The sequence below is a fragment of the Balearica regulorum genome, chromosome 6 (assembly GCF_011004875.1).
Source record: "Balearica regulorum gibbericeps isolate bBalReg1 chromosome 6, bBalReg1.pri, whole genome shotgun sequence".
NCBI lineage: Eukaryota > Metazoa > Chordata > Aves > Gruiformes > Gruidae > Balearica > Balearica regulorum.
The window spans coordinates 16,416,209-16,435,142 of record NC_046189.1 but is presented as its reverse complement, the minus strand read 5'-3'; the positions used below and the strand labels follow the sequence as shown (position 1 = coordinate 16,435,142).

The 18,934-nt window shown below is 34.6% G+C and overlaps 1 protein-coding gene across 2 annotated transcripts in view; it reads right to left on the bottom strand.

The window, feature by feature from the left end:
* CERKL (CERK like autophagy regulator) overlaps positions 1–18,934 on the bottom strand; it is a 54,729-nt gene that overhangs the window by 19,563 nt on the left and 16,232 nt on the right. For both annotated transcript variants that reach the window (XM_075756503.1, XM_075756504.1), the window contains exons 2-3: positions 10,149–10,391; positions 4,199–4,330 (exon numbers count right to left, since the gene is read on the bottom strand). In XM_075756503.1, the coding sequence (XP_075612618.1) occupies positions 4,199–4,330; positions 10,149–10,391 (375 nt within the window). The remainder of the gene's footprint in view (positions 1–4,198; positions 4,331–10,148; positions 10,392–18,934) is intronic.

Below are 18,934 nucleotides of genomic sequence, written 5' to 3'. Positions count from 1 at the left end.
GGGAAAAAAGGTAAGAAAAAAAAGAAGTCTCCAGTAAAAACTTCATGACAACATATAGAAAATCGATCATGTAGAAAAAAATTGAAAAAATCCAACACAGATATAAAAAGACCATGTCTAAAATGTTTTCTGTAGGTTTGACAACCTTCAGAGGGAAACAAAAAATTCTGATAGCTGGATAAAAGCTAGGTGTTTGAATATTTGGTCCTTTTCCAATTCGGGGGGGGGGGGGGGGGGACACGAGGGGACGGGGACGGTGGACCCAACAAAACGAAACTAACAAACAAAAAACCCACACACCAAATTTTGGTAAGAGAAAGAAAGAAGTAGTTTCACAGTTTGAGAAAGATTCACATTACATATTTGGTAAAAATATTATCACAAAAATATAATTTAATTTTTTTCAACCATTTCTAATGCATAATTGAAAGTTTTCCTTTTTCAAAGCCATTTTGTTCCCAATTGCAAATTCCAGTACACATTTTCAAGTAATAGCATTCTGAAAGAAGGGCACTGACAGTGTAACTCATCTGAACAGTCACACATATTCCAATACACTATCTCGCGCAGCCAACAAGAAACTAAGGGTTCAGCCCCTACATATAGAAAAAGAAACATATAATTAGTTCAACACCTCAAAACGTGGGACACTTCCATATGACACGTATAAATGCTGACACTTGTGTCACAGACTAATGTCAATAGGATTAAAACTGCTAATGATAACAGCAGATTAACTGGTGTTCACACTGGCTGAAAATATATTAATGTTATATACTGTATAGTAAGTTCAAACCAATGTTATTTGTTCAATTCTCACTCACTCTCTTTTCCTTTGTGATTCTGCCCTAAAAATGGGGGGTGGGGGTGGGGAAGGCTGTTGGTTTTGCCTAAACATCCAGCCTGTAACTGTGCATAAATGGAAGCAGCAGAATCAAAACTAGGAAGAGGAGACAAACTAGGAGTTTGGTGGGGTTACCTTTATTTATTTTTCTTTAGTATGTGTAAGATTTTGCAAGATACCAATATATTTCTAAAATACTAGTTCAAATTATCACTATTCGCCAGTATTTGTAGGTATCCTAAATGCGGAACGAGCTTTTGTTGAACTGGATTTTTAGAAGAGTCACTGTTCTTCTAACAGACATATCCCAGCTGCAGCACTCAAGATTGCCAAACTCTTAAAACACTATATAAAGGCCAGTTTTTAAGTATTGCTTAGCCTAAGCTACAGTTACAGCACTGTTTCAGTTTAAATTTCCTAATTCCCACTTTCTACTGCACTGAGCGCTTCAGAGATTTGTTTATTCCACGTAACAACAATAACCCAAACCCCAACAAAACACAATCCGCTCTTTAAGATCTTTGGTGAATTTCACTAAAATACATCTGTAGTGTGCAAAGTAAAGGGGGGGGAGGCACGCAGAGAAAAAGAAAATCCAACCAAATTTCAAGATAATCGGAAAAAGTCAATGTTATTTCAGAATTCACTTATTTACATACATGCCTTTTGACTATGTATCCTTAAGTAGGAGAGAATATCTCCATTCCAAACTCCTGAATAAAAAAAAAGTTTATTCCAACAGAAATTACAGTGAAGAATAAGATCTGGCAAGCTTGACCGCACAGGAAACAACAGCCAGCTACCAACGTACAAGACTGGTTAAGGAGAGCTCTGTCTTTCAGCCCTCCACTGTCAAAGTTTGTTGGCCTGTTGGTTTTTTTTAATAACCTGCAAGTGTTGTATTGTGTATGCGCTGAAAGTCACTTCAGAGATTCAAATTTGCTTTAAGATTTTTGTGTGCAATTAATTGTAACCTTTAAATATGTGTACACAAAAAGACTAAAAGTAAACTATCTTCAGTGTAAAAATTGTACAAAAGTCTTCAACTTTTATTACCTAACACACCTTTGTACATCACTATGTATGTAAATAATGGCCATGTTTCAAAAAAGCAGTAGCAGTGAGATGCACACTCCAAGCTCACAAAATCCAAACCAATTATGGGAGGAAAAAAGCCTGTTCAAATTACTTGAAATGAGGCATTTAGTTTTATTAGAAGATGGTACCAGTAGACAGAACTTTCACTCAGCACCAACTACCATCTCTCTCTTTTTTTTTTTTTTAATGCATAGTTCTTAATTATTTAGATCTCTTACTAGCATTTAAAACTGTAATGCAATTTTCTCATTTTGCCTGTAGGAGGAGTGTTAGGCAGCTAATAAGCACAACAGTATTTGAATATTGCCAAAATAACCTTATTTTAGGGATAAGCCATTAAACACTTATCTGGCTAAAACCAGAAGTTTATTTTCAAACTTGAAAAGAAAAATAATAAAATAACAAAAAAACCCCTTTTAAACTGCTTTTTTCAATTAGGAAAAATGTTTTTTTTTAAAACCACTACAAATTATATTCATAGCTTATATTAAATTCTATGAATTAATATTAAAAACTATTGATACAGATTTGACTTATTAGTTCAGCTTTAGGATTCTGTGTGACATTACATAGCTAAAAATGTAATCTTACATAGACTAATGATAATGCTGCCTTTAACAAAGTCTGGCAAACAAGGTTATGTTCACAGTAACAATAAAAAAACACCCCATTAACCAGAAGTAAGGAATAAAATTTTTAAAAGGTAATTTTCTTTAAATAGTTGCTTAAAGTAAAGGAATAACTAACTTAACAATAAGACAGTCATCTCTAAGGTTTGCATGACCAAAACAACCCTTTTTTAAAAAAAATTGTGACCAAACAAGGCTAAGTTCAATTTCTAAGATGACAGCATTTTTATTAACCTGTTCACACTATCATCTATGCCTTGCAGGTGAAAAATATGTCTGTGAATCAAAGGTTATATAAAGCTGCTGAAATTGCTTTATCAATTAAGGCAAGTTAGGAAATTATCACTACAGAATTTTAACAGACAATCTTTTTCTCACTTATCCTCATGCGTCTTTAATCTTCAGCTGATTTTACTTTAAATTGTGGGCTAAGTAATTTGAAAATACATAGACATGGGTAATAAAATTAGCAAGATAAATCTCATATACAAACACTTCTGATGTTATTATATCCTTATGCCTAAATCAGATCTGCTCAGAATTATTTTGGCCTGCCACCTGAACTAGTCATGATTTCTCTGCCTTATAATTTGCTTAAGCTGGCACTGATTATTTCGCAAACCAATTGCAACAGACATAGGAGAAAGACTCTTTGGTGTTACAATGTCTTGCATCAGAGTTTACACTTCACATGGATATGAAATGCATAATCAAAAATTAGCAGTGTGGGAATCGTAATCGTATGGAATCGTAATACTATGGATAAAAAATTATTCAGAATGGGAAATACTAATGCAATTTCTCTGTAATCATGGGTGGTTTTTAGGACCAAATTTGATACTACATAAGCTTTGATCTCTTCACAGAACGGGGCAGAAGTAATGATCAGATCATTAATATTTTACTACTTTAAGAAAATTCATTGTTTCCCTGTTCAATTTCTTATAAAAAGTCTATCAAATGAAACAACAAAATGGCAAATTCAGGACATAAAGCAGAACTCTGGCAGAAATTGAAAATTAAATCCAAAGCTACTATTGGGAACCCATTGTTGAGCAGAAGGCAGCATCACTACAATACTAAAGTTGTACCTTTGTGTTCTCCAGACACCAAGTCATTCCCATGTGCCCCATGAGGACCGCCCTTGTGATTACAGAACTTAATCACTTAGGCTTCCAGGTCATCCCTGAAACTGAGTCAGAATCCAGAAATAATATGTCCTTTGGATAAGTCCCTCTTATGATGTCAGGCCAATAGACATTCTCAGAAGAGAAGTAATATTTAAGGACATGTGTTTGTCAGAATGCAGGAACAACTCTTAGCAAGCACATACAAGACTGTCAGACATCAAATACTTGTATCTTTTTATAGAATGCCTCCTTTTAAAAAGTCCAAAAAAATATATTACTAGTAATATAATATAGCTATAGGGGGAAAATATTCAATGAATAATAGTATTACTAAAACATTTTTGATTAAATAAAAATATATTGTATTGTATTAACTACAGTTCCAAATGCACTACTTGCAGGCAAAGCCAATAAGGATTAGCAGTAAATTCAAATTGTCTTGCATGCTTAAGCACTAGTTTCACAAAGGATTAAAATACGCTTTTGAAGCAACTTACCTGTGACATCAGTTTTGATGTCAGCAAGCTTAAAAAGAGGTGCAACCTTTTCATAATAAACATGAGTGGCTTCTCTTTTGTGGCTGCTTGGATTAACAAACACCTTTAAGGATTTTGGTCTATTTTGAAAGCCTAAAAAGAAAACACAAAATATTTAAGATTACACATAGCCCAGCAATTTTTAAAGCTTAAATGATTTTTTTAATATTAGAACCATTATTTTAACATGCTTAGTAAATTACAGTCTTTAAAAAGTCTCTATTTCTTCTTGGATGTGTGCTATTTATCTTAAAATTACAGTACTGATTACTTTTTTGTGTACAGCTAATAAACAGTAGAAATGAATCACACACTAACCAAAACATTGGAGGAACCGGGGGGGGGGGGGGGGGGGGGGGGGAAGTATATGTCATAACCTAGTTAAGCCCTGATGCACGAGCAAGGTAAATGTGGAGAAGGTATAAGACTGGGAAACAAAAAACCCCCAAACATCAAAACATAGCCTTTTTGGAATTTAATATGAAACACTCCCAGCAGGCATATGACAATAACACCCCAAAAAAATGATACTACAATCCAATATTTTGTTTTCAGAGACTGAACAGTAAAACAGTGAAAATGAAATTCCCACGTCTTGAATGAGGTCCAAATAAATAGAAAACTTGGTAATATCATTCAGAAAACTGAGTATTATTGTTAATTTTATTTTTCAAAAAGTGACATTTAGGTTTTCAAAGTAACAAAGTCTGAGCAAACATCACCGTGAAATACTGCTATGCAAACAGTACCTTGTCTTGCACATTGATCCTATGAAGTAATATTATTATTTGGAATGTGGCATTTTGTTGAGTAGTAAATAATTTATACTAAAACAATAACATTACTTTTCAAGTTCTCTTTTCTAGAATTCCTACAATTGCCATGATTCAGTGAGGTTGGTGGCATACAATACTGCTGTTTCTTTGGTAGTTATTTAAAATACGTTATTTGAACAATTTTGTATTCAATTCATTCATTTATGATTCTAAATTTTCTTTTAGTATCAGGTTAGACTATCACTTGCTTAACCAAATGAAAGCTAGAATAGCTGGCAAGTATACTGCTTTCAACATTCAAGAAAATTAATAGCAGCCCACAACTCCGAAAGGAGCCAAAAGTGAAAGCACATTTTCCTGTCCCATGCAGAGTATTACTTCCGTTTTTACAGCCACATGTACCTTCAGAGTGGCTGAAGCTCTTCCTGCTTACTCTACCTCAAGAACTGAACAGGAACCATTCCTCAGAGAATATCTAACTAAATACTACTTCAGCATCAAGAGGGAAAGTACTCATTAAGATCAAAACATAACAATTATGAAAGTCCCATAGATGATTTTTTCACTTATTCAAGCACATCAAAGAATGTGACAAAGGACTACAGACTTTTCAGTTGGTGAGAAAAAAATTCTTAGATTTTTAAAGAAACTTAATTGAATTCTTGTTTCCTTTTTTTAAAACTAAAAAAATCATTCATCACCTTCTTCTCAGACAGGAACTGTATATATGATTTTATATATATATATATGAAAAGTACATCAGAGTTAATACATAAATCCTAGAGAGATTTTCAAGAACCAAATGAATTCACAGGATAAAAGTGTTATAATATTCTCTTTATGACTACCTGAATCAATTTACTTTATTAGAAAGGTAAACTATCTTATTTATAGAAATAGGTATCACAACAATCTGCATTTGAGCAGAGATATGGTACACTACTGACACAGTTTTGTTTGTGCCAGACGATTGTCAACTGACACGAATGGGTCATTATGACAAAAATTTTTATTTATCATTCCCAGCATGCACTGGACATGTTATAACACACCACACAACTGAGTTTAATGAAAGAATATCCAATAGTAGTCAAAGATTAAGCTTTCACACATTTTTATAGCAAAACTTCTTTAAAAGTATTTTTAAATAATAATTGTCTTTTAATTTACTTTAACAACATCTATATGAATGAACAAATCAAATCTCATTTACTACAGTCTGCAAGTGATTTCAGCCTGTCAGCCTTTTGGTGTTCTCCTAACTGGTATTGTTATTGTTTTCTGTGGCTGCTCCATTTGAAATGAACCAGCAGCCTAAAGCAGGAAGGCCAACTGTTCCTCTAGTACTAACAAATGTGCTAATATGCACTAGTTTAAACTTGATCTATCAAGTGAATCAGTGAACCGTGAAGGGTGGTGGGTCAATCAGGGTGTTCTGAAAACAAAGGCTGATAGGGCAGCAGAGACGCTATGCTCAGACATGCATCTGTGCTGCTTTCAGTTCTTAGCTTTATGAAAATGGATTCATGTTACAAAAGTTAAGAGCCTGGAATCATGTCATTATTGCATACATTTATAAATGCTTTATACAACAGTAAGAATATTAGACATGAGGAAAACTAATAATATGAGACAGATTTGTTAGTGTAACTACGGAGACACCGCTGTTAATATTAACTAACCAAAGTTAATGTTTAACATTAATGGTTTAATTAAAACTTCATGGATGAAGTTTCAGACATTCGTATCAAATCCCAGTGTGAGAGGTACTACAGAATAGTAGATAAAAATAAAACGTGCTCCATGCATTTTTTGCTACTTTATCATCTATTCATAACCATATTTACTGTCTTCTGTTAGTTTACAGCTTTTAAGTAAAACTTTTTCAAATTAACAGTTAATAAAAATAAGTCTTATGTTGCAAAAAAAAAAAATTTAAAAAATGGATAAGCATTGATAATTATGCATTTTCTCTCATTCCTGGGCCTGTCTTAACCTTTTAAGAAACACTGGGTGTTTGCATGCCCAGAGGATTTTAAATTAAACAGTGAATCCCACTGATGCAGTACATCCACTGTACATGCCCGTAAGTCCAGTACAAAAAGATACGATGTATAAATGGAAATCAGAGAATAAGGTGTACAACAGGTCTGACATGAGATCAGCAGCATACTAGAATCTGTCTAAGCTGCTATTCAGGACTTTTCAAGAGCCCGGCCAGAACCAAGACTCCATAGGTGCATGCCCTAAGATGGCAGCAGTCATTTTACATTAGATTAACAATTATGTGATATACAGATCGGTTTTCCTGAACACCATTGAGCAAGCTCTTCATATCTAGCTGGCATGCACATGGACAGCAGGAACATTATGTGGAAAATAAGAACTAACTTAAAAGTGGGAAGATGGTAGCACCTGTGTTTTGTTACTGTCACACACACACAAAATTCCATAATAGCAGCCACTGTCACTATATTCTAAACAACTACATTATATCTGTGTGCTCACTTATATGATAACAGGCTTCATAGAAAATTATAACCTAGTTAGACTTTGAAGTACTCTGAACACAAATTCAAAGCAACAAGGGACACTCACTCTGAAGAGAGTAAGAATGAACAGAAAAAACCGTGCGAGAAACATTTGTGTCAGACCCAAAGGGCACAGTAAAAGGGAAACATGGGTACATGGTATTTCAGAAAAAAAATGAAATCTTCACTAGGCCAAATCTCCAGATAAAACTCTAGCTTGTATCATCACTGATAAACTTGCTACTGTTGTTCCTTAATTAATGTATATGCATAAAAATCTAAAAACTTGTCAGAGTAAGGTAAACAAATAGAACTTGCATTTATTTTCAAAGGAGACACACTTTTTAGTAATATTTAGCCATTCTCACAAATGAAAGTACATGTTTACTGACAGCGATATCCAAACATATACAGACTCTACTTTGGTAAATCACCTGCTTTTAATTTGCTCTAGCCTAGAAGCAATAAAAACCTTCAAGTCAATAATGCAGCAGTTAATGAAAATTTACTTTGTGATCAGATAGATTAGGAAAAAAAGAAATATGGACACTTAAGTTTTGAGTCTGAGTTGAGTAACAAAGTTGTCACCAGCACTATTAATGAAAACAAGCTGTGGCAAAAACTATGAAAATTCATTACCGTTTCAAGCAGACATATATCAATGTGCCTTTTGAGATTTCAGTTACTGAGGAATCAAGAGAACTTATCTGCATTTTATACTTTTAGTCCAGACTTGTATCCCACTGGGAAATTCCTACCAATGTTTGGTACATTTTAAACCAGAAGACTTTTTTCTGAATTATACCATTACGATACCATCATTGTTTGAAGTACTGATAATGTGTCTCTGCCACACTGAATGAAGAAATGCTGCTGCTTTTTTGGTGATTTTCTGAATAGAAAGGCAGTTTGAATATCTACTCAGAGTTCAAAATGTAATAGTGCGAAAACTACTTTTATTGTAATTACAGAACTTAAAACAATATACACTTTAGTAAATAATATTTGGGGGATTGTGTTTGGTTATTTTTTTCTCTCTGAGTCCTGATTATTCCCAAAGTGAAAAGAAAGAAGAAAAATGTACTGATTAGAGATGAAGAAAAGTCTGCACGAGGTTTGAGCTTCTGGAGAAAGACTGTGGCTGAGGGAAGAACTAGAAACAGCAACACTGCACAGAATGCTGTTTTCAGGTTCAGGTGGCTTCCAATTACAAAGCTATAAAACAGAGCCAGCACCTCGAAGTCAAGGCAACCTGAGCAAGAGATACTGCAGCTTTTTTTCTGTGAACATATGGTATCACTGCTCCTGATAGATGGAGGGTAATCTGGGAACAAAACAGACATTTGCTCCTTATGCAAATGTCCTTGCCTTTATGGGTAGCTGGAGATCTGCAAGAATCTTGGCACTTCTGCAGATTTAGATATTTTGTGATAAAGTCTTTCGAAAAGGGGCAAGGGAAGGCACTTTTTAAGACACATTTTTATTTGGAAAATCCAAAGCATATTGTAAGCAAACAATGTAAGAATGCTATTTTACTTTCTCTAGTATCTGCTTTTGACAAAGTCCCTTTACTAGAAGTACACTAAAAATTGCTGTTGAAAGTTTACTACAAACACTACAGATATGTAAGATTTGAATTCTGTAATCTGGCTCAGTATTAACAATGCAGGTGGAGTTTTCATAGTCTGTTACAAGATGGATCATTTTTCTTCTGTAATAAACTCATTTGCCATAGTCTGTAAACAGAGACACATTTTGGAGCTAAATCAGAGAGTTTGGTTTGTGAGGGTTTGTTGTTGTTTTATGTTTTTAAGTCACAAGTGTGCTATGTGTCTTTCCAATATTGATGGTATTAAATTACAGTGAAAAGCTTTCGTTTGTTGTGGGGTTGGGGGTTTTTTCCCCTCTAAATGGTGAATACTTTTTTCTTAAGTTTGATACAGCTTCCATGAAAAAAATACAACTACCATGGGTTAAACAAAGCATCCTAAAACTGGCATTAGCCCAGGCAAACACAGGAAGATATTTTTAAAATAAAGAATTGGCTCTCATCACTAGCTAGTGTCAATACATTTTGTATCAAATTATACAATAAGAGTCCTACAGAACCTTAAGAGCACTTCCACCTGTGAATTTATGAAGAGGAAAGCCTCTCCCATTAGTCTCTTAAACAACCTGCAGGTCTCAAGTGGGAGCTTTTAAACAGTCACCAGGAAGTCCCTGAAGAGTTGCCAGGACTGCAACAACTGTAATACCATCAGATTTGCTGCAATTCCATTGAAAACATAAACAATATATTTTATTTCTTTAAGAAACAGATTTCCCAAAAGACTCTTCAGTCAGAATACCATAAGCTACTTATTTAATATAACTTCCAAAAAATAGCATCATTTTGTTTAATTTTTATAGTCAATTATTGTCACTTCCCTCAATTTTACACTTCACCATGTAAAACTTCAGAAGTAAATGTTTTTCAGCAATAACATTCATATCTGTGTGTCTTAATCACCACAGGCAAATATTTTTCTAAGCTTCATTCAATCTGATGTATTGCCAATAGAAACAAGTCTGAAATAATGACATGAACCCCAATTAAATGCTTACCATTCAAAATTTCCTTTAGATGTCTAAACCACGAATGACAATGATCTTCACTTAAGTTATTTAAATGGATAGCACAATCTGTTAGTTTATTCTCTTCTTTATTCAAGCATTTAAAAATCGTGATACCCAATAAAGTACCACCTTTTTTCTGTCCTACAAAACGACGACGTTTCAGTTTTACTGAAAATACATCTTTCATTTCAATTATCTCCTCGTGAGCCTGTAAAACCATACTGGAATCACCTGTAGAGAAAAAGAAAAAAAAAAAGAAAAAAAAAGAAGCATTATCAATATGATTAGAAGTAATATGTAAAAAAAAAATTGATATGGCTTCGTCTCTAGCTTCACTTGTTGCATCTGTTCATGCCAATATTGAAACTTATGGCATATCATTTGCCTCAATCACTGTTCTTTTTACCAACTGTCTATTATTTAGGTTACGTATCCAGCTATACAGATAACACTGTTTCAAAGAGGTTATTTAATCCCTTTTCTGATATTCAAAAAAAAAAAAAAAGAGTAAAATTGCAGACTCTAAGAACAGTGAATCAATTTTTTTTTTCATTCAAAAAGTAAATTCTTCATTGTATTCTCCTAAATCATAGCAATCTCAGCAGTTGTATTCTAAGTCATAGATCAGAAAGTGTGCTATGACCCAAGCTGACTATATGCTCAATGTATTTTTTCATTTGATACAACTGCTGCCTTTTGGATGTGAACTAGAGACATATCAGAAAAAAGTCAAGCAAAAATAGAAAAATAAACCAAAAGCATGTGACCCATGTTATCTTTCATTTTCAAGTTATGAATTTACTTTAGAAGACAAGTAAAAGAAAAATAGTCTTTAGAAGACAAGTAAAAGAAAAATTCTCATGACAGTTCAAGACCTTCATCCCATGGGAGATTTGTGTTAGGGCTGGAACTAAATGAATGAAGGTTTTCTTATCTTGGGGCTGTTATACACAAGGACCCTGTGGCTGCAGACACTATCACTGCAGTGACATTAGTTCCAAATGCTGCCTGGAGATGTATCAACCGAACCACTGTGGTACAGGCTTCTCCGTATTCTGCTCTCTTGAGCTGTAAAACACCTGATTCCTCAAAAACGTCAAATACACAGGCTGAAGGAAAAATGCAACCATTCCTGCAGGTGTCAGATACTCTGGACATGAAAAGATTCCCTGATTTCTTTTTAAGTACAGCAGATCTGCAACACTAGACCAATAAAAGTCCCTTTGCAGCCCAAGGCAAGAAAAGCTGGAAACCAGAAACCTTTTCCAAATCTAGCAACAGTTCAGTCAAGTGGTTTCCTAATAGCAAAACCCATAACATTCGCTTTGATGAATATTTGCTGCACGCCGTACTGAAGTGCCAGGGAGAAGCTGCAAAAGTCTATTTTAAATAAACTGTCTTCCTGGGAAAGACGGGCAGCACTGCAGGTGAGACTGCAAAATCATGTATCACCTACTTCTTTACACCAGATGAAGCTGAGGGCTTCAGAAAGTCACTCTTTTTCTGACTGGGAAAAAGAAGCCTGTGTTAATTCTTGTAACAGTTTAACGCTGGCATTTCTCAACATCATTTCTTGAACCAGACTACGCAGTGAACATTTTTCTACCCAGAAATCCTGGAGGATTGCACCTCAGCTATGCTAACACAGCTAAAGCTCAAGTCAGTACTACCTCTCCTGACAATTCTCAACCAACCCACCTTTTCATGTTCCATACCAAATAACCTGCTAGAGATAGAAGCATGACCTTATTATGCTTCCCACATATTTTTCCAACTTGCACATTTTACCATCTTAATTTCTCCATATGTCAGCTACTAAGTTGTAAAATTGGACTGAAATCATTCTATTCTTAGAAGGAATACTGTGACAAGTAAATGCTTGTGTGCATTGAGATAGTACATGGGGAATTGTGTACTTCTGAAAATCTGCACTGCAGACAACAGATAAACAGGAGGAAACTCACCAAACGATAGAAAACAAAACAAAGCTTAAACTACTGCAATGATTGTGGTATTTTCTGCAAGAGAAAAGAAAAAAAAGTATGATTCCGATGACTCATAAGTATGAACTATGCATTTGCATAGACTCAGAGGGTGAGTGGACATTGTACAAGCAACCTCAATACTAACATTACCAAATTCAAGATCTTGATTTTTTTCACACTTCATATTGCTCTTCTAAAGCATTTGGGGGTGAACAGTCTTTGTTGACCTTCAATGAAACAGTTACTTGCGATATCCTTGAATCACTTACCTAGAACTACATAGTTTCATGCCTTTATTTAAGACTTGCTTTAATTTTAATAACAGCATTTTCGAGGGGGCTGCTTATCTTTTTCCAGAAAGTCTCTCTGTCAGATGTACAGACCACTAAAAATTCCAGCATGCAAGCTCAACATTTTAGGAAAATGGGTAAACACAAAGACACATGAATTATAACAACAATTGCCCTGCAGCATTATAACAACAATCGAGCTGCAGCATTTATTCCTCCAAACCAATACACATATGCTAAATGGGTTTGGTTTTTAAATATTTTTAAACAAACATTTTAGACTAAACTACTAGTTTTGCTGAGAATATCACAAATTCTGTTATGCTAATAACAAATAAATTACAAACATTAGCTTATTTGTCCTGCACAAATCAAGTTAATGAAGGCCTGTTAAAATACTTTTTATTCCCCCAATGGCTTTTATTGAATGACATTTAGTCGTAAGCCAGGTAAGGCTGGGCTTGTCTTTTCTTTTCATGCTATTTCAGCAAGATTTTTATTTACTTTTACATCTTCCTCTTACTCTGTATTTATCAAATTCCTGTGTTGCTCAGATGCACATCAAAACTTTTGAAAATTAAAATAATACATTCTTACTATGCAGCACTACATTTTCAAAAATAGTATTTGACTTTAGTTGTTCTACTGGAATACATTTCCAGATACAGCTTGGAGAAGCATTTGAACTGTAGGAGTACTGAATCGTACAAAAACATCATCTTCAAGTTTTTAATTGTAGAGGAAATACTGAACTAGCTAGTTGGATTAGGACAGCCAATTTTCACTAAAGAAATCTGCATAAAAGCCACTAAGTATATTCTATAATTTTCTTCTTCTATTTTTACTGAAAATAAGATCATCACAAACGCAGTAAAATTTTATAAAACAATTTGGATAAAGAAAATTTAAGTCATGAGATACATTTATAAAAATATTGCTAGTATGTGATAACAACCAAGGTTACTTTAAAAATAAAACATATATTGTATTAGACACTTTTTTTAACTTCAAAAAACCTATTGGTTCGTTAGTATCATATTGGTTATTGCTAGCTGTTTCAGGACATTAACTGTCCTCTCACATTACTTAGAAAGATATTGGGTACCATCTGTTCTTGCGAGAGATTTAAGTATACATCTATTAGATATCATGCTATTTATTTAATTCAGTACCCACTTCCCATTGTTGTATCTTCTGGAAAAAAAAAAAGTCAATTTAATTACAAGGAATAAAGATAATCTCTTCTACCAGGCTGCCCTGTCATCATGAGAGCAGAGAGGGAACCTGTATAAAGTAGGTTATAGGCGTTAGAGAAGAGTAAAACTAACAGCACTTAACATTTAACAAAGATCTAACAAAAACAGAATATATGGCACTTAAAAAAAAATTACTATAAGCCAAGGGCTTGTCTAAATCAATCTCAGCACATCTGTCTGATGTAGAGCGTAAACAGGATTAGAGTTGGATTTATCTGCTTGACGCTAATTGTACTCACAGTTTCTGCACATGTCCACTTTTTTTTTTCTTCTTTTTTTTTAAATGCAGCATGAAAAAAAGCCTGCCTAGATATATGAATTTCTAGGAAGTTTTATGCCCCCATGTACCCTCTCCACTGCTTTCAAGCAATGAGACTATCCTACATTTTTCCTATTTAATCTCTTACTTAACAAAAAATTAAGTCTAAATACACCACACACAGACAAATCAAAGGGTAAGGGGCTAATACATTCAAATACAGTTTAATTGTAAACAGCAAACCAAATTTTAATTAGCTAAGAGTGTTAAACTAGGCTTTAAACAAATAGATTATCTCATGTTTACAGCAAAATTGATGAAAACATACACAAAGAAAAAAGCGGTATTACTGAAAAATAGAATAGTTTGTAAAGAGAAGTATGTTATTAAAATATAAACACCAACACTTCAACAATAAAACATTTATTGGATTGTTTTCCTACCATAGAGGCCAAACATCTAGAAGTGGTAGTGAGGACTTAATTTCCATAACAAATATCTCAGTACATGGAAAACGGTAGAAAATACATATGAAATGTGACTGTAGAATTCAAGTATGGGAATTGGACAGAAAGGAAAATGGGTTATACTTCCTTGGTCATAAATTCTTCCTGTGACCTTTCGCAAGACACCTAGCCCCATTTAACTACATTTAATAGATAAATCTCTTACACATTTTAGGCTCTCTGTCCCATTACACTCTCAAAGTTTACTTCATTAATAGTTGATTGCTATAGCTGAGTCCAGTGTAACATAGTAGAAAGAATTAGAAATAAAAATCATCAAGACTATACCAAAGAAAATACAGTGATCAACAGTGGTTATTACAGAACTGATTACAGATCATCCTACACTGTATGAACACTATTTTCAAAATAACCATCCAGTATATACACTAAAATATAACAGTATTAATATAAAACCAAAAAGAAAATAAATCAAATAAAAAATGAAATTAGTTTTGACAATATGTCTACAAATTTAGGCTCAGGAATATTTAAAATTAATGTGACCATGTCTATGCATATAAAATGGCAATTATTAACTCATTAACTATCAAGCCCATTTTTCCCTTACTGTAGCCTGCAAAGCACAATAAATAGCATGCAACTGATTCATAAAACCTCTACAGTTTTCAGCTACAACTTTGATTAAGAAGGACTGGCAATGAGAAATGTAAAGTAGCAAGTATGATCATTCTTGCCAGAAGAGCTGAGAATCACCCTATAGCTCGTCAGGCTATTTAACATTAATTTAAAGACTCTAAACATGAGACAGAAAAGCCATTTTCAGAACATCTGAATTTTCTGGTTTTGTTATTTCAAAAAGACAGGTAATGCAACACCTTTAGCAAAATTTGATGCCATGCCTCTTACCCTCATCTGCTACCAGAGAAAGCAAAATTGCACTTTCTGCTTGCCAAGAGCATCAAACAGTAAGCTGAAGAGAAGGTACAGCAAGGCCCAGGTTGGGGAGGGGTTGGGTTTTCTTGGAAGATTACCTTTACGTTACTCTAGTCCTTTTAAATGATGTTTTAAGAGAAGCGTAACAAAACCAAGGCCCTAGTCTAGAAAAACGTTTCTTGGACTGTGTGTAATCACCTCTTTGGGAACAGCAAGAAATTCAGAAAGTACTACAAAGTACTGAAGAGATGCATCTCAGTTCCTCCAGAGCTGGAGAGTAAAAGCAGAGCGGAACTACTAACTTCATCTTTTAATGGCAGCTAGTCACTTGCAGCAACAGCTGTATTCCTTCAGGGCAGAAATTTGAGCTTAAAAACATCTGACAGGAATACAACCAATTTTCATTCTCCTTCTCTAGAGAACCTGAGGGTGATGTATTTTGCCAAGCCAATGCAATACTTTGCCACTAATCCCTCTTCCAATACAGGCACCTGCCCTCACTCACCAGCCACAACTATGTAGGTCCACCCCTTTTCCTTATGTCTGGCACTTGGCAAAACCAAGCCAAGTCAATTCAACTCCCTAAAGTAACATAGATTGTCCACTTTATTTTTTTTGCTGTCATAGTTTTCTGACAATTTGTTTAATATAATCAGTTCCATACAAGTCCTACAAAACAAGAGATGCCTCACAGTGATAAGAAAATACACAACAGGGAAGAAGGAAGAACTGGGACTGTCTCCTTTCATCAGGAGGAAGTCAACATGGTTTGAGCCAATCTGCTGTGCATTTTCACTTCCAATTGCTAACTCCCCTAAGATCACACAAACACAGATCAACAAGAGTCAGCAAGAACTGAAAAAGATGCGCAATGGTTTCTCTTACTCTTTTAGAACTCTATTTACATCTTATCAATTAAAAAAAAAAATCAAGCCTCAGAAAAAAACCTCCACTTTACAAATCTATAATGGCACACTAAGTTAGCTTCACTGGATAGGAAGTTACACACTATTTTAATATAGCAGTAAAAGCCATTATTCACTATTCTGGCTTACAGAAGTCATCTAATTTTAAACTACTATCATAGATAGCTATCTCTAAAAATAAAATTATTATGTAGAATAACTGATATACTAAAAAAAAAATTCTTGAACAAATCTGTATTTCAGACTAATTTTTCAACTCAATCCCAGAAAAAAAAGCAAACAACCAATAACCCACACCCAAAACAGTAATTTTCCAATGCAAATCCTAGATCATGGGATAAAGGCTTATATTAGATAACAGAAATTACATTATTTTATTTCTCTGTTTAGTAATTATTACAAATAATAAAAAGAAAAAGACACAATGTGATAAATACAATGATAAAAACTGGCTTTAGCAGTGTTGTGCAAGTTTCAGTACAACCCACAGAAAGTGAAAAGTTTTTTTTCCTTCTTTGCTCAGGGTATTTCTTGGTAATTTTACTATATTTACAGCATGGGAAAACACATCTAAAACTGCAACCTCCTACCTTTCATTCTCCTCTCTTGTCTCTCTTCATGTTTCAAATGGCTTTTTCCCCCAAGATCCCTTGACCAGCTGATTCCCATCCCTGTTCTCTCTACCACATCTTTTAAAAACTAATCCTCACTCTTCTGAACATCCTCATCGAACCAAGAGGGTTGTTGCAGTTATATGCCCCTGTGCCCAGCAGCATCATACCATCACAGCAACTGCAGGAAGTGCAGCTTCAGGGCACATTTGGTGTAGTCCTTGAAGTTCTGAGTTGGACCATACTTAAGGACTTAAAATTTTGTCTTTGCTGGAGCTGACTCCCCCTGGAGAGGAGCCAGACCTGGGGACTTCCCCTCTGAGTGTGACCACATCTTAGGAGTGACTCTTGCACCCAGCATCCTGGGACTCTGTGATGCCCAGCAGGACATATACAAGGCCCTCTGTTCATTAGACATCTATCCATCAAGCTTTTGTTAGTGTCTTGTTCCATCTTTGTTTTAGAGCAATGAAGTACCTTGCTTATTAATTACAGGCTAACAACAGAACTCTGTCAGAAAAAACATACTGAAATTGGTAGTTTTAAAAGAAGCCAAATAGCTTCTTGAATAAATACGTCCATGGAAAAGTGTGATTAAAGCGTAGCACAAGGCCTAATCCTGTTCCAGACAAGAAGCTTCACCTTAAGGAAGAGTTTTCCACTTCATTCTCCAACAAAGATTTTGAAGAAGATTATGAAATGAAAAATAATGCCCCCTAACAAGAAAATCTACTGGGAATAATGCTATGCAGAACAACAATGCTAGTGGAAAGGAAGCAAGGCAGATAGTGAGTGATTCTGAACCTGAAGCATTTGAGAGGATGCAGGCATCAAAGACTTTGCTTTTTAATAGTTACATTTTCTCATTAACACCACACCAAGATAGAGGTCACTGAAAATAAATTTACTATAGAAGGCTCTACATATTATGTTAAGAGTGTGGCCCACATACCGCCTAATTTCAGAATATGATTGGAAAAGTAGCAGCAAAACTTTTATTAAGTGCCTGAAACTTCAGGGCTTTTCATGCAGTAAGAGAAAGGAGTTACATAAACTTCAGAGTAACAACTGGGTAACAAACTTCAACGATTTCCATCATTTTATAAAACCTCTGCAAACACAAGCATCAGATTAAATGACACAGACCAAAAATACAACCATCATATAACAGAATTAAAGAGAGAGATTTCTGAAATAAAAAGAGAACACTGGAATCTAATGACTTACATTATTTAATACAATGGGCTAGCAGAGCTGAAAGATACTAAAGAATCCCCAAAGAAGAAATATGAGCTTAATTTTACATTCCTTCGGAAAAAATCTCACACATACACACTGTTTTGTACCTACTGATTTATGCCGTAATCATGGCAATTACTTCTGTCATTTCAAAAAATAAGGGGTGCGGGGAATCAAAATAACCTCCTATGGCCACATGACATCATGGAGTTTAACTACAAGTTAATAATTAGTTCTACCTGGACTCTTACTGGCACGAGATTTGCTTCAGCTTCAAATGCAGATTTACAAACCATCCATATCAGTGTCCCACTTTCAGGGAACTGAACATGCCTCAAATACCTGAAATTTTGTCTTTTCTGGTAAAGATTTTCAAACCACCTTTTTCTTCAGGAAAAAAGAACAGACACATCCCATTCTAAACACAGGACAATTTCCTTCCATAAGCTATTGGTAATTCATGTATATTAGCAAGTCATGCTTTTAGGTATTAAAGCATAGCTATCAGCAGCTAGATAAGCACATCCATGAACTTCTCATTGATTAACAGCTACATGTTCAGCTTTATTCTCATGGATCTTTAGTCTAATTATTTTTTTAGTAGCTTTCTTTATAAACTCAGCCATCCTTTGTATCATTTTATCTTCACCTTCTACACTATCGCAAGGGTAAGAGATGGCAACAGCACCACCAGAGTCCCCTGACAAGCATAAAACCCTTCTTTCACCCAACGCTCTTCAGCTCAGTTGCCACATAGGAATAGGAAGAATGTAAGCTACACCACTTTGCCTGCAGGGATGAATGA